The following is a 13792-nucleotide window of genomic DNA, read 5'->3' on the forward strand; positions in this document are numbered from 1 at the left end:
TCAGACGCTAGTGCAGAGGGCAGGGATTTTTAAATTCCTAGCCTCTCAGGACCAATGAGTCCCACAGCATCTTCACTTATCCCACTTATTTTCACACTTAACCATACACACTTCCCTATAAACCCTAACCCAATCATATCCATATCACTTTCCCAAAACCATCATAACTACCACCAACCCCCATCCACTTAAAAATTAAATCTCCCACTCAATTACCCATCCATGGCCGAACGCAACCCTACCCCACTCCTATAAATACCCCTCTTATACACTCATAAGCCCCATTCGGCCGAGCCCTCTCTCTCCCTCTATCTCCTTCTATTTTTTTCTTCTTCTACTCTATTCTTCTCTTTTCTTTATTTTTTCTTGAGGACGAGCAAAGTTTTAAGTTTGGTGTTGGAAAATCCTAGCTTTTTCTCTTTCCATTTCCATTCATGGAACCCAAGGTTGAGGAATCCTCTAGAAAGAGGAAAGGAAAGGCAGTAGCCGCCACTTCTGAATCTTGGAAGATGGAGAGATTCATCACCAAAGCCCACCAAGACCACTTCTATGAAGTAGTGGCAGAGAAGAAAGTGATCCCTAAAGTCCCTTTCAAGCTCAAGAAGAATAAGTATCCGGAAATACGAAGAAAGATCTGGAGAAGAGGTTGGGAAGTCCTAACCAATCCCATTCAAGATGTTGGAATTTTAATGGTGCAAGAGTTCTATGCTAATGCATGGGTTACTAGAAACCATTACACTAATGTGAACCCTAATCCAAAGAATTGGAGCACCATGGTCCGAGGGAAAATCATAGATTTTAGCCTGGAGAGTGTGAGGCTAGCATTCAACTTGTCCTTGATGCAAAGAGACCTTTACCCTTACACTAGAAGAGTCAACTTTGATCAAAGACTGGATCAAGTACTCTCAGACATCTATGTAGAAGGAGTGATAGATGAGAATTTTCCTTGTTGATCTAGAATCAATCAAAATAGAATCCTTTCGTTGGTAGCATAGTCCAAATCAATAATAAAAATCTCACAATCAAAGTTTAATCCTAAGGAGGTCACAATTCAAAACAATTATAAACCAAGAGTATTTAGAATCCCGGGTCGTTCTCCCTAGAATTTTCAATTAAGTGTTCTATTTTTGGCTATGGGAGGAAAATGGGGATCGGGAAGGCAAGAAACAAGAAATGTAAATGACAATAAAATAAAGATGCATGCAAGAAATGAAAAGTCAAACAATAAAAGTCAAAGCAAGGAAGATTCAAATGCAAGAAACCTCTCGGCAAGTAATTGAGAGCCAAGGTTACCTATCCTAGCCATTGACCACAAACACATGATGATTATGAAGAGTTAATCCTACTTAGTCAACCTTACATCGAGGATAAGTCAAGTAGGCATAGTTGATTCCAATCCATAAGTCCTAGCCAACTCTATTAATGGGAGGCTTAGAGTCAATGGTAACCAAATCAACTAACTACTCTAATATATCAAACAAGAATGGGCATCAATGACTCAAGGCTCACCAAAGTCATCAATTCCAAGCCAAGAATGAAGAAAAACTAGGTAAAAACTAAGCCAAGCATTTTATCAAACACTTGGTGTGCATGAAAATAAAGTAATATTAAATTGCATTAAAAATAAAATCTGGCTACCAAAAGCAAGAAAATTATAACAATAACTCAAACAAGCATTAAATGAGCATAAAACATAAATTGCATTAAATGTAAATTAAAATAACAAAGAGTGTTCTTAAAATGAAAACTGACATAAAAGAGAAATTAACAAAAAAACTGAAGAAGATAAAAATAAGAAAGCATGAAAATATAAAGGAAACTACATTAAAACAAGAATTAAAGACTGAAATTAAAGGAAATTAACTAAACCTAACCTAATTCTAGAGAGAGAGGGGACCTTCTCTCTCTAGAAACTAAGGGAAAAGCATAGAAAACCTAAACCTAATTGCTCCCCTTGCTTCCACTTGAATTGGGGTTGAAATAGCTTCAGAAATGAGTTGGACTGGGTTTTAGCGGCCCAAAATTCGCCCCCAGCAATTTGCATTAATGAGGTCACATGACACTCGTCACGCGTGCGCATCACTGACGAAATTCACTCCCACACGTACGCGTCACTTGCAAATCTTCCTTGTGCTTACGCACGCATACTTATGCGTGCGCACACTTGTTGAAGAGCTCCAAACTTCATTTATTCATGATTTCTCTACTTTGGTACGCTCTTTTTCTCACTTCCTCAACCCATGTTTGCCTTGGGAACCTTAAATCACTTAACAAATATATCAAAGCACCAAATGGGATTAAAGTAAATAAAATTTAGCAATTAAAAGGCCTAAAAAGCATGTTTTCACTTTCAAGTACAATTTAGGAAGAAATCATGAAACTATGCTATTTCATTGAATAAGTGTAGGAAAAGTTGATAAAATCCACCCAATTAGACCAAATAAATACCATGAAATATGAATTTATCACATCCTCACACTTAAACAATAGCATGTCCTCATGCTAAACTCAAGAAAGAAACAAGGGGCGTTACATTTATTCAAAGCAGGTAAACTACCTGTATGCAATTTATCTAAATGAATGCAACCACTTAGTTAAAATAAATGAATTTCCAAGAAAATATATATGAACATCAGGGCTAAAGCAATCCAAATCCAGACAAATCCATAATTGATTAGAGTTATTGAAAAGCATTCACAACTTGTAAGAAAGGGGATAATCTAAGGTGGGAACATGTAATTGAGAAATTGAACCCTCACCAGATGTGTATCCGCTCTAATCACTCAAGTGTATAGGTCAATTCACTCATTTCTCCTCTAATCATGCTTTCTAAAGTTTGTTCTTCATTTAACCAATCAACAAAAATTTAATGTACATATGCAAAAATCATGAGGTCTTTTCAAGGTTGTAATGGGGTAAGGTTAAAGGTAAGGATGTATATATGAATAGGTGAGCTTGCATTTGAATCTTTGATTAACCTAAACTCTCCTAACACACACACAACCTATAAACTTCTAACATCAAACTTAGCTATCCAAAATCTCACTTTTACATATACACACACTCATGCATTTTAATTCAATTCGTCACATATGCATTGATTCTTATTGAATTTCATATTGGGGTAATTTTGTCCCCTTTTCATTATTTCTCTCCTTTTTTTTACACAATATATACACTAACTCATCAACGCATATAGTTTCTATAATATTACATGAGTGTGTACCCAAATTCCCAATATTTCTCAATAAGCATGAAACACATTTTCATCAACCAATGTTCCCAAATCTTCCCCACACTTAGACATCATACACTCTCACTAACTTAAGCTACTCAAAGATTCAAATAAAGGACATTTTATTGTTTTTCACTTAAGGTTAATGATATGGTAATATAAAGAACAAAAGGAGATTAAAAAGGCTCAAAGTAACAAACAAATGTGAATGAAATGGTAGGCTTTTTTTTGGGTTAAGTGAGCTATAATGAAGTAATGGCCTCAATCACATAATTATATAAATATACATTAAACACTGTATATATAGAATTAAACAAACCAAAGATTGCAATCATAGAGAAGAACAACACACAAGAATGAAATAAGTGGTCAAATGATGTAACCACACAATGAGGCTCAAAACTCATAAGTTGTTTGTTCTTTAACTCAAAAACATGCTCCACAATATATACCAAGCAAGTTTCAATCAAAAGTTCCAACTCAAATCAATTAGGATATCAATGCCCTATCAAGATTATTTTTCTTGGAAGATTTCATTAAATTAACTAAGCTTATTATATATATGCACGGAAATGCAATAAACTAAGAAACATGCAATTAAAGCTCTAAAATATATACAACTAAGAAAGATGAAAGGGTGAAAGTGTTTGGGATTAGAGTATGTCACCCAACGTTGCCGATCGGAGACGACCTCCCCACACTTAAAGGTTTGCACGATCCGCAGTGCAACTAAAGGTGAGCAACGGGGGGGTGTGGTGACTTTGGATTGTCACCTTCAGTTGGTGGATCAATCGGCTGTTGCGTGCTCTCTCTCCCGGTTCCCTTGTTGCTTATGGTGCATCATTCATGAAAAACAGGAAATAACACCGTAAGACAAGTAAATGGAAATACAAAGAAGCATAGAGTGTTGGAATAAAGTGGTAAGCACTAAAAGGAGTGAATGAGTTAGTTTGCGACATGAAGGAAACAAGTGTGTGTATTCTAAATTGCACGGCTTAGGACACACACACTATCATGGAAATCTTTGTCATAGTTAGACAAATTAAGCATACACTTCACTCATTCTAGTGTGCTTGAGATACTTTAAAAGAAACTTGCGGATTAAGATAAACAAACATGCAATAAAGAAGCATGAAAGTATTCAAGCAAAAATCAAGAAATTGTGAAATGTATCATGAAGCAATACCTAATTGACATGAAGTGGACAACATGGCAAGCATAGTCCACAAAGCTTAAAAAGCTCAAAAAGTGTCATTGGGTAAGCTTATGATCCAATCTCACAATTCCTAATGTTAATGCATCAAATAGGTGACTTAAATAAAAGCCAACATAACAAGCATCACCTAACAAAAAATGCATCAACTACATACAAATTGCCTAGTAATAGATAATGAAATCAAATCCCATGGTGGCAAAAACATGCAATTTAGAAATCCAACAAGATTCATGAAGGTAATGTCATAAGTACTTGGTATGTACAAACATTTAACATTAATAACTCAATACCAAGTGACAATTTATAACCTCAATAAAGATATCTAACAATAATAGCAATAAAAATATCAACGATTCAACAGCAATATCTCAACAAAATCAATAAGTCAACTCGATCATCCAACACTTAGCACTAAGATAGAAAATTAAACTAACTAATTAAACAAATAACTAACTAACTAACTAATTAAAGGTAGGTGTGGAGGGTGGTCAATTATAGTGAGGAATGATAGTTACAGGAGGAAAAGAAGAGAGGATAAGAGAAAAGAAGAGAAGAAGTAGAGAGAAGAGAAGAAAATAAGTATAGCGGTGAGAAAACAGGGGCGTGCATACACACACAGGGCCATGCGCGTGGTGTGGCCGATAAAGAGGATCGACACGTACGCGTGAGTGATGTGTATGCATGAAATGGAGAAGATGGAAAGTGACGCGTATGTGATGAGGGAAAAACGATTCCACACAAACTCACCGGCAAGTGTACCGGGTCGCATCAAGTAGTAATAACTCACAAGAGTGAGGTCGATCCCACAGGGATTGATGGATTGAGCAAGTTTAGTATGGTGATGAATTTAGTTAAACGAATATTTGATGATTTGAGTGAAACTTGATTAACAGAAGTAAAATTGCAAGAAAATAACGTGCAGAATGAAAATTGACAGAATCTTAAAGTGCAGAAGAAGTAAATTACAGAAACTTAGAGTACAAGAAAGTAAATGAGCTGAAACTTAAATTGCAAGAAAGGAAAATAACTGAAATTTAAAGTGCAAGGTATTTAAATTGTTGAATCTAAATTGACAATAAACTTAAATTGCATGAAGAATAAAGGGATTTGGGTACTGGGATTTAAAACAAGACTGGAATTGTAAATTGCAGTAAAACAGAGAATTATGAGACAAAGAGATTCAGATCAGGATCTCAGTAGCAAAACAGAAATGGAAAATTGCAGAAAAATCTAAACAGCAAGAAAACTTAGATCAATTCTCAAATCCTAAAGAGGAATTGACAATTTCAGTGAAGTAGCAAAAACAGAAAGAAAATCTAGAGCTCAATTGCTCTCTTGTCAAAACAAAAAAGAAGGAATTGCAGAAGAAAGAAAACGAAACAGAAAAGAAAAGAAAAACCCAGATCTGATCTCAATTCTCAAACTCTTGAAAGGAAAAATTAACAGAGAAAAGCAAAAAGAAAGTCTTTCTCAAATCAAATTTGCTCCTATTTATACACTTTCTATTTCCATCATCAAGCACTTGGAGTTGGCTTTTGTTGGTTTGGCCTTATATGAAGTGGGTCAGGATGCATGCTTGCTCCCAGGGGAATGCTCAGTTCACAAAATAAGCGCCCCGTTTGTTTTTCCTTGCGTGTATCTCTCGTGCACTTATTTCCTCACTTATCGCTCTCTTAGTGAGCGCCAAGTTAACTCAGTGAGCATTGCATTTATGCACGGACAGCAAGGAGCTTTGCCTCTAAGCTTGAAAATCCCGAAAACGCTCCCTTAGTGAGCATTGCGCTCACTTGGGAAATGAATGCCAGCCATGTTTGCTATTGAGCGTGGCGCTTTCCTTCTTAACGCAACGCTTCCCTGATTTGCCTCCCCCTTTCTTCATTTCTTCACCTAAAAGCAACCAAACAAGCAATCAAAGTCTCACCAAAATCACAAGGTCTTTGCATCATTCATAAAACCAATTAATTCTTGCGTAAACCTAATGATTTTGTATAAAATAAATGATGTTTGATTGACTCAAAATAATCATGAAATTTCACTCTAACCACTTACTTGTTGTGCAAGAAAGTGCATAAAACCTAATGAAACAAGTGAAAAATGCTTGTAGAACTAGCATAAGATGACTTGTCATCCAACACCAAACTTAAACCTTGCTTGTCCCCAAGCAAGCACCAAACATGAGAAGTAATGAAATAAAATAGAGAAGCATATATGTCTTTATTTAGTAGGTAATAAAATTTGGTTCATGGGGTTTTATGCAGATAAAATGCAGCTCAATTATTCTTAGCTGTCAGATATGAAATGTCTCTTTGAGGATTCACTAAAGTTGCTGCTATAATTTCTTGTTCTTTTATTGGTCCCTGTTGGATTTCTCCTTCTTTCTTTTGCTTCAGAGGCTTATTTCTTAATGGCAGCTCAATGTCAAGTGTTGCAGCAGCCTTTTGGCTCAATTTTTCTCAACACCTCTTCACTACAGACACTTGGCTCATAATTCTTCTTAGGGACATTGATGCCCAGCACCTCTTTGGGTCACTAAATGCTTTGTAACTAGGTTGCTCTTGATAATGGACTTTCGGTTGATAATCCCGGGTTAGTTAACCCAAGTTACCAAGTTTTAAAAGACTCCTCAGAACCTAATTGTCCAAGCAGATCCTAGTACAAACAGCACTACATGCATATGTTCTAAGATCCATGCTATTGGTGTCTAGCCTTATTATTTGTTTCTTTCATTCTTGTTGCTAATCCTTAGGTTTTCTTTTCTTACTTTTCCTCATTCTCCAGGGATGCTCATTAATTGAAGGTTTTATAGCAGCAACTGAGTTTACACTACAAGGGATATTCTATTCTGTAACTTTTATCATTGAGCTTATCATCTAATCAAGCAATTACCACCATTGAACTTTATTTTTACTCCTACCACATTGGACAATTACTTTCTGTTTCAAAAATTTTCTCTTATTCATGTAGAGGGGAACAAGACATATATTTAAGTAGATGAGTGATAACAAGCATACAAACTAGAACACTTAGCAGACATCTACATCTACACTTAATTGAACACTTCAGCAAGGTACATAGGAATCTCTTATTTAAAATACTTCACAGCAAAAAGGATTAAGTGTCAATACAACCTATTGGGAATGTCTCCCAGCTTTCCTTCTGTCATCATTATTTATCTCTATTGTATCTCTTTTGGATGATGATGCAGATTCCTTCTAGAGGTTGAATGTTTTCCTACACATTCCTTAGAAGTTGCTTGTTTCCCAAGCCCTTAAGCAAATGGTTAGCATGCATGAGTTGTTTATAGGCTTTTGAACTTACTTTGGTGTGTGAACACCAAACTTAGTCCCTTGCCAATGTTTCTTATCCAACAAGTCAACCATATATATGAAACCTTGTGCCTTTGCTAAAGGTAGTAAAACTAAAAACTAAAAAAAAACAATGGTTAAGAAGTTTCCCTGATTATTTGGAGCTAGTAACCATTTATGCAGAGGGTTGAAATGTGTTTTTAGATGAGATTTTTGGTGGAACACCAAACTTAATATCCTTCATTCACCCTTAAATTGTTTTGGTGTGCAACATACCAAACTTAGCTCCTTGCAATACAGATAAATCTACTTAACCCTTCTATTGAAATAGTTAAGAAAAAAAATCTACCTCTGGTTGGGTTGCCTCCCACCAAGAGCTTCTTTATCGTCATTAGTTTGACGTTCTTCATCCTTGTTCATCCCAGCGCATGAATGCTCTCTTCTTTGTCCCAATGGCCTCCCAAGTAATGCTTTGCCCTGTGACTGTTTGCTGTGAAAATGTCCTTTGTTTCTTCATCTAGAAGTTCAAGGCTTCCATAAGGAAGAACCTTTGTCACCAAGTAGGGGCCAGTCCTTTTGGACTTGAGTTTGCCAGGGAAAACTTTGAGCCTGGAGTTATACAAGAGTACTTACTATCCTGGTTTGAACTCCTTCTTTGAGATCTTTTTGTCATGTCATCTCTTAGCTTTTTCCTTGTATATCTTAGCACTTTCATAGGCTTCCAATCTAAACTCATCAAACTCATTTAATTACAGTAGCCTCTTCTCTCCTACTGCTTGAGAATCAAGGTTGAGGAGTTTAGTGGCCTAGAAAGCCTTATGCTCAAGCTCTACAGGGAGGTGACAGGACTTGCCATATAATAACTAAAAATGAGACTTTCCAATAGGAGTTTTAAAGGCTATCCTGTATGCCCAGAGAGCATCTTCTAATTTTCTGGCCCAATCCTTTCTTGTGTTCCCCACTATTTTCTCCAAAATCCTCTTCAACTCCCTATTTTCAAGTTCTGCTTGGCCATTGGTCTGTGGGTGATATGGTGTAGCTACTTTGTGCATCACCCGGTATTTGTGAAGTAGTTTCTCCATCTGTTTGTTGCAAAAATGACTACCACCATCACTGACAAGACCCTTAGGCACTCCATATCTAGTAAAAATGTGCTTCTTAAGGAATTAAAGGACAATTTGTGCATCATATGTGGTTGTTGCTATGGCTTCCACCCACTTTGAGACATACTCTACTGCCACAAGTATGTATTTGAAAGAATATGAAGGTGGAAAAAGGCCTATAAAATCTATGTGCCAAAGATCAAAGAGTTCTACCTCCAGGATGTAGTTCTGAGGCATCTCATTCCTTCATGTTAATTCTCCTGCTCTCTGGCACTCATTGCATAGATGGACGAACTACCTGGCATCCTTGAATATCGTTGGTCAATAAAATCCACTTTGGAGTACCTTGGCAGCAGTCATTTCTGGTCCAAAGTGACCACCATAGGCTGAATTATGACAATGCCATAGTATATCTTTCATTTCATTCTCAGGAACACACTTCCTAATTATTCCATCCGAACACCTCCTGAATAAGAATGGTTCATCCCATAATAATTTCTTGGCCTCATTGAGTAGCTTCTTCACTTGTTGCTTAGTGAATTCTTGGAGAATCTTCCTTCCAACCTTGTAGTTTGCAATATCTACAAACCAAAGGGCTTGTTGAATTTGTAAAAGGTGTTCATCTGGAAAGCTTTCATTCACTGGATGTGAAGCTTCTTGATTTGTTTCTTGTGGCAACCTTGATAAATGATCAGCAACTTGATTTTCACTCCCTTTCCTATAATTTATTTCAATGTCAAACTCTTTTATGAGCAATATCCATCTGATAAGTCTTGGTTTGGCATCCTGTTTTGACATCAAATACTTAAGGGTAGCATGGTCTGTATAAACTACAATCTTAGATCCAATTAAGTATGATCTAAACTTATCAAATGCATAAACCACAACCAATAGTTCCTTTTCTATTGTGGTGTAATTTTTCTGAGCTTCATTCAATACATTGCTTGCATAGTAAATGACATGGTGTAAATTGCCCTTCCTTTGTCCCAACACAGCACCAATTGTAAGGTCACTTGCATCACACATGAGTTCAAAAGGTAATTCCCAATCTAGGGGTGTGATGATTGGTGCTGTTGTGAGTTTGGTTTTTAAAGTTTCAAAGGCATGCTTACAGTTTTCATAAAAGAAAAAAAGGATTATCAACAATCAGCAAATTGCTTAGTGGTTTGGCTATTTTTGAAAAATCCTTGATGAATCTTCTATAAAATCCAGCATGTCCTAAGAAACTTCTAACAGCTCTCACATTAGTTGGTGAAGGGAGTTTCTTTACGATTTCTACCTTTGGCTTGTCAACTTCTATCCCTCTTCTTGAAACTTTGTGACCAAGAACAATTCCTTCGGGCACCATAAAATGCATTTTTCCCAATTTAAAACCAAATTGGTTTCTTGGCATCATTTCAAGACTAGGGTAAGATGATGCAAGCAAACATTAAAAGTATCACCAAAAATAGAGAAATCATCCATGAAAACTTTAATAAACTTTTCTACCATATCTGAGAAGATTGATAGTATACATCTCTAGAAGGTAGCTGGGGCATTACACAATCCGAATGTCATTCTTCTATATGCAAAAACTCCAAAGGGACAAGTGAATGAGGTTTTCTCCTGATCCATAGGGTCCACCACTATTTGATTGTAGCCAGAATATCCATTTAGGAAGCAGTAATAGGCGTGGCCAGCCAACCTTTCAAGCATTTGGTCAATGAAAGGAAGGGGGAAGTGGTATTTTCTCGTGGCATCATTCAGCCTTCTATAATCAATACACATCCTCCATCCTGTCACAGTTCTTGTGGGAATAAGCTCATTCTTCTCATTAACAATGACAGTCATCCCACCTTTCTTTGGCACCACTTGAACCGGGCTTACCCATGAACTGTCAGAAATAGGATAGATAATTCCTGCATTCTATAGCTTCATCACTTCTTTCTGAACAACTTCTTTCATTGTGGGGTTTAGCCTTCTCTGAGGTTGAACCACTGGTTTAAAATTGTCCTCCAAAAGTATCTTGTGCATGCATATGGTAGGGCTTATGCCTTTCAAGTTATCAATGGTCCACCCCAATGCATCTTTGTGGTCTTTAAATACAGCAAGAAGTTTGCTTTCTTCTTCTCCACCTAAGGCAGAATTAATAATCACTGGAAAACTATCCTCCTTACCAAGAAATGCATATTTAAGGTGTGGGGGAAGAGGCTTCAGATCTTGTTTTGGTTTCTCCTTTGTATCGCCTTAAGAGGGAATTTCAGTCACTTGTTCTTTAGAGACTTCTTGAACTGCTTCTGTCTCTTCTTCTTGTTCTTCTTGACCGTTAGCATCAAACACTTCCTCCATCAGTTCTTCTATCATTTCCACTCTTAAGTGTTGTGCTTTCTCAGGAGGGTATTCCATAGCTTTGAAGACATTGATGATCATTTGCTCATCATGCACCCTGATGATCATTTCACCTTTCTCTACATCTATAATGGCCCTTTCTGTGGCCATGAAAAGTCTACCCAAGATAATTGAGTTATGTCCTTCTTCTTCAATGTCTAAAATGACAAAGTCAGCAGGGAAGATAAATTTTCCAACCTTCACTAACAAATTCTCCATCACTCCATTAGGTATCTTGAGTGACCGATCTGCCATTTGAAGTGACATTCTAGTTGGTCTGAGTTCCTCTATTGCAAGCTGCTTCATTAATGAGAGAGGCATCAAGTTGATGCTGGCTCCTAGATCACAGAGGGCTTTGTCCAATGGCATGCTGCCAATAGTACATTACAGAAAGAAGCTTCCAAGGTCCTTAAGCTTTGGTGGTAGTTATTTCTGAATCACAGCACTACATTCTTGAGTTAGGATTATTGTTTCTTTTTCATTCCATCATCTCTTTTTGTTGATAAGATCCTTTAGAAATTTTGCATACAGAGGCATCTGCTCCAATGCTTTAGCATGTGGAATATTGATTTCCAGCTTCTTGAAAACTTCTAGGAACTTGGGGAACTGTTGGTCTTTAAGCTCTCTGTTGAACCTTTGAGGATATAAAAGGGAAGGAGTGTATGGCTTCTCCAAATTCTGCTGTTCTTGTGGATGCTCCTTCATGATTTGTTTTCCTTTCTTTGGAGCCTGGAGCTCTTCCTCCTTCTGTTTGGACTCCTCTTGGTCTTGCTTGTCTTTTTCTCCTACTTGCTTCTTGCTGCCAATATCATTCTCCACAGGATTTTTGTTAGCTTCTTTGTCATTCTCCAGGGTTCTTCCACATTTTAATTGGATTGATTTACATTCTTCTTTGGGGTTTGGAATGGTATTACTTGGAAGTGCACTGGTTGGTCTTTCAGCCATTGTTTGCTTGGACAGTTGTTCAATTTGTCTCTCTAGATTCCTTAGTGAAGCTTCATGGTTCTTATTGGCCAATTCTTGATGCTTGATCATATTCTCCATCATCATCTCCAAGTTGGAGATCCTTTGAGCTTCTTGATGTGGTTGTGGTTGAGCATGGGATGCAGATGGTAGATGATAATTGTTTTGGTTAGTAGATGGGTTGTTGGGTGGATAGTAGTTGGGTTGAGGTTGATTGTTTTGTGGTTTTCTGTATTGGTTTTGGTTAATGTTTTGATGGTTTTGATGGTTTGTGTTTCTAGAATTATTCTGGTTTGAGTTTCTCTGCCAAGGCTACTGGTTTTGGTTGTCTCCCCACCTCAAATTGGGATGGATCCACCAGGATGAGTTGTAGGTATCTCCATGGAACTTATTTTGTCCAGCTCCTTAGTTGTGCATGTATTGGACTTGCTCAGGCTGTTGCTCTTCATACCTCTCCTCATTTTGTCCCCATGTAGGTGATGGCTGATTTGTAGTGTTTACTGCTACAATTTGAAGACCATCAATCCTCTTGGCCATCATCTCCATTTGTTGTTGAATCTATTGGTGCATCACTTTGTTTTGAGCCAAAATGGTATCTACACCTTCCAGCTCTAATACACCTTTCCTTTGAGCTGGTTGGTGTTGTCTTTGATGAGCATAGAAGTATTAGTTGTTGGCTACAGTATCTATTAGATTCTGAGCTTCCTTAGCTGTCTTTATTAGTTGCACTAAACCTCCAGCAGAATAATCCAAAGCTTCTTGAGCTTTTAAAGTCAATCCCTTATAGAAATTTTGAAGTCTGTCCCATTCATTAAACATCTCCGGTGGACACTTCCTAATCAAGGCTTTGTATCTTTTCCAGGTCTCATAAAGTGATTCTCCGTCTATTTGGGTGAAGGTTTGCACCTCTGTCTTCAATCTTATGATCCTCTGAGGTGGGTAGAATTTAGCCAAAAATTTGCTCACTAAATCCTCCCAGTTGTTGATGCTTTCTTTGGGAAATGCTTCTAACTATTGGTTTCCTTATCCCTCAGGGAAAATGGAAACAACAGAAACTTATAGATGTTTGGGGTATACCATTTGTCTTAATTGTGTCACATATCCTCAGAAAGATGGCTAGGTGCTGATTTGGGTCTTCCAAGGGACCTCCTCCATAAGAACAGTTGTTCTGCACAAGTGTAATAAGTTGAGGCTTCAACTCAAAGTTGTTTGCATGAACATTTGGAGTGAGTATGCTACTCCCACAGTTTCTTGCATTGAGGAAGGTGTAAGAGGCTAGAACTCTCCTTTGAGGCTGGCCATTGTTAGCCACTTCGTTTGGTGGATTAGGGGCATTCCTTTCCATTTCTTAGTCTTCTTCCTTTGATTCTTCCTCTCTAATCACTCCTTTCCCTCTTACTTCTCTTCTCAACCTCCAAAGTGTTCTCTCTGGTTAAAAATCAAAAGATATGGATTCACCTCTTCTTCCTCCTGGCATAAAACACATATAGAACCAGAAACCAAAAACAATTCACTCTACTACAAGAATGAGGTTAAGGTTAGCTTAAACAAAAACTCAAACAGTTAGTGTGCTAGACAAAAACAAAGAAAAATGCTTAATCTA

The 13792-nt window shown here is 37.2% G+C and overlaps 1 protein-coding gene across 1 annotated transcript; it reads right to left on the bottom strand.

Annotated features, from left to right (window-relative positions):
* Positions 1–11085: 11085 nt before the first annotated feature.
* Positions 11086–12270, bottom strand: LOC130934016 (uncharacterized). The gene is made up of 2 exons (XM_057863604.1): positions 11756–12270; positions 11086–11596 (listed from the first exon to the last, which is right to left on the bottom strand). The coding sequence occupies exons 1-2, from the start codon at positions 12268–12270 to the stop codon at positions 11086–11088; spliced, it is 1026 nt and encodes a 341-aa protein (XP_057719587.1).
* Positions 12271–13792: the final 1522 nt, after the last annotated feature.

The sequence above is a fragment of the Arachis stenosperma genome, chromosome 6, assembly GCF_014773155.1.
Source record: "Arachis stenosperma cultivar V10309 chromosome 6, arast.V10309.gnm1.PFL2, whole genome shotgun sequence".
NCBI lineage: Eukaryota > Viridiplantae > Streptophyta > Magnoliopsida > Fabales > Fabaceae > Arachis > Arachis stenosperma.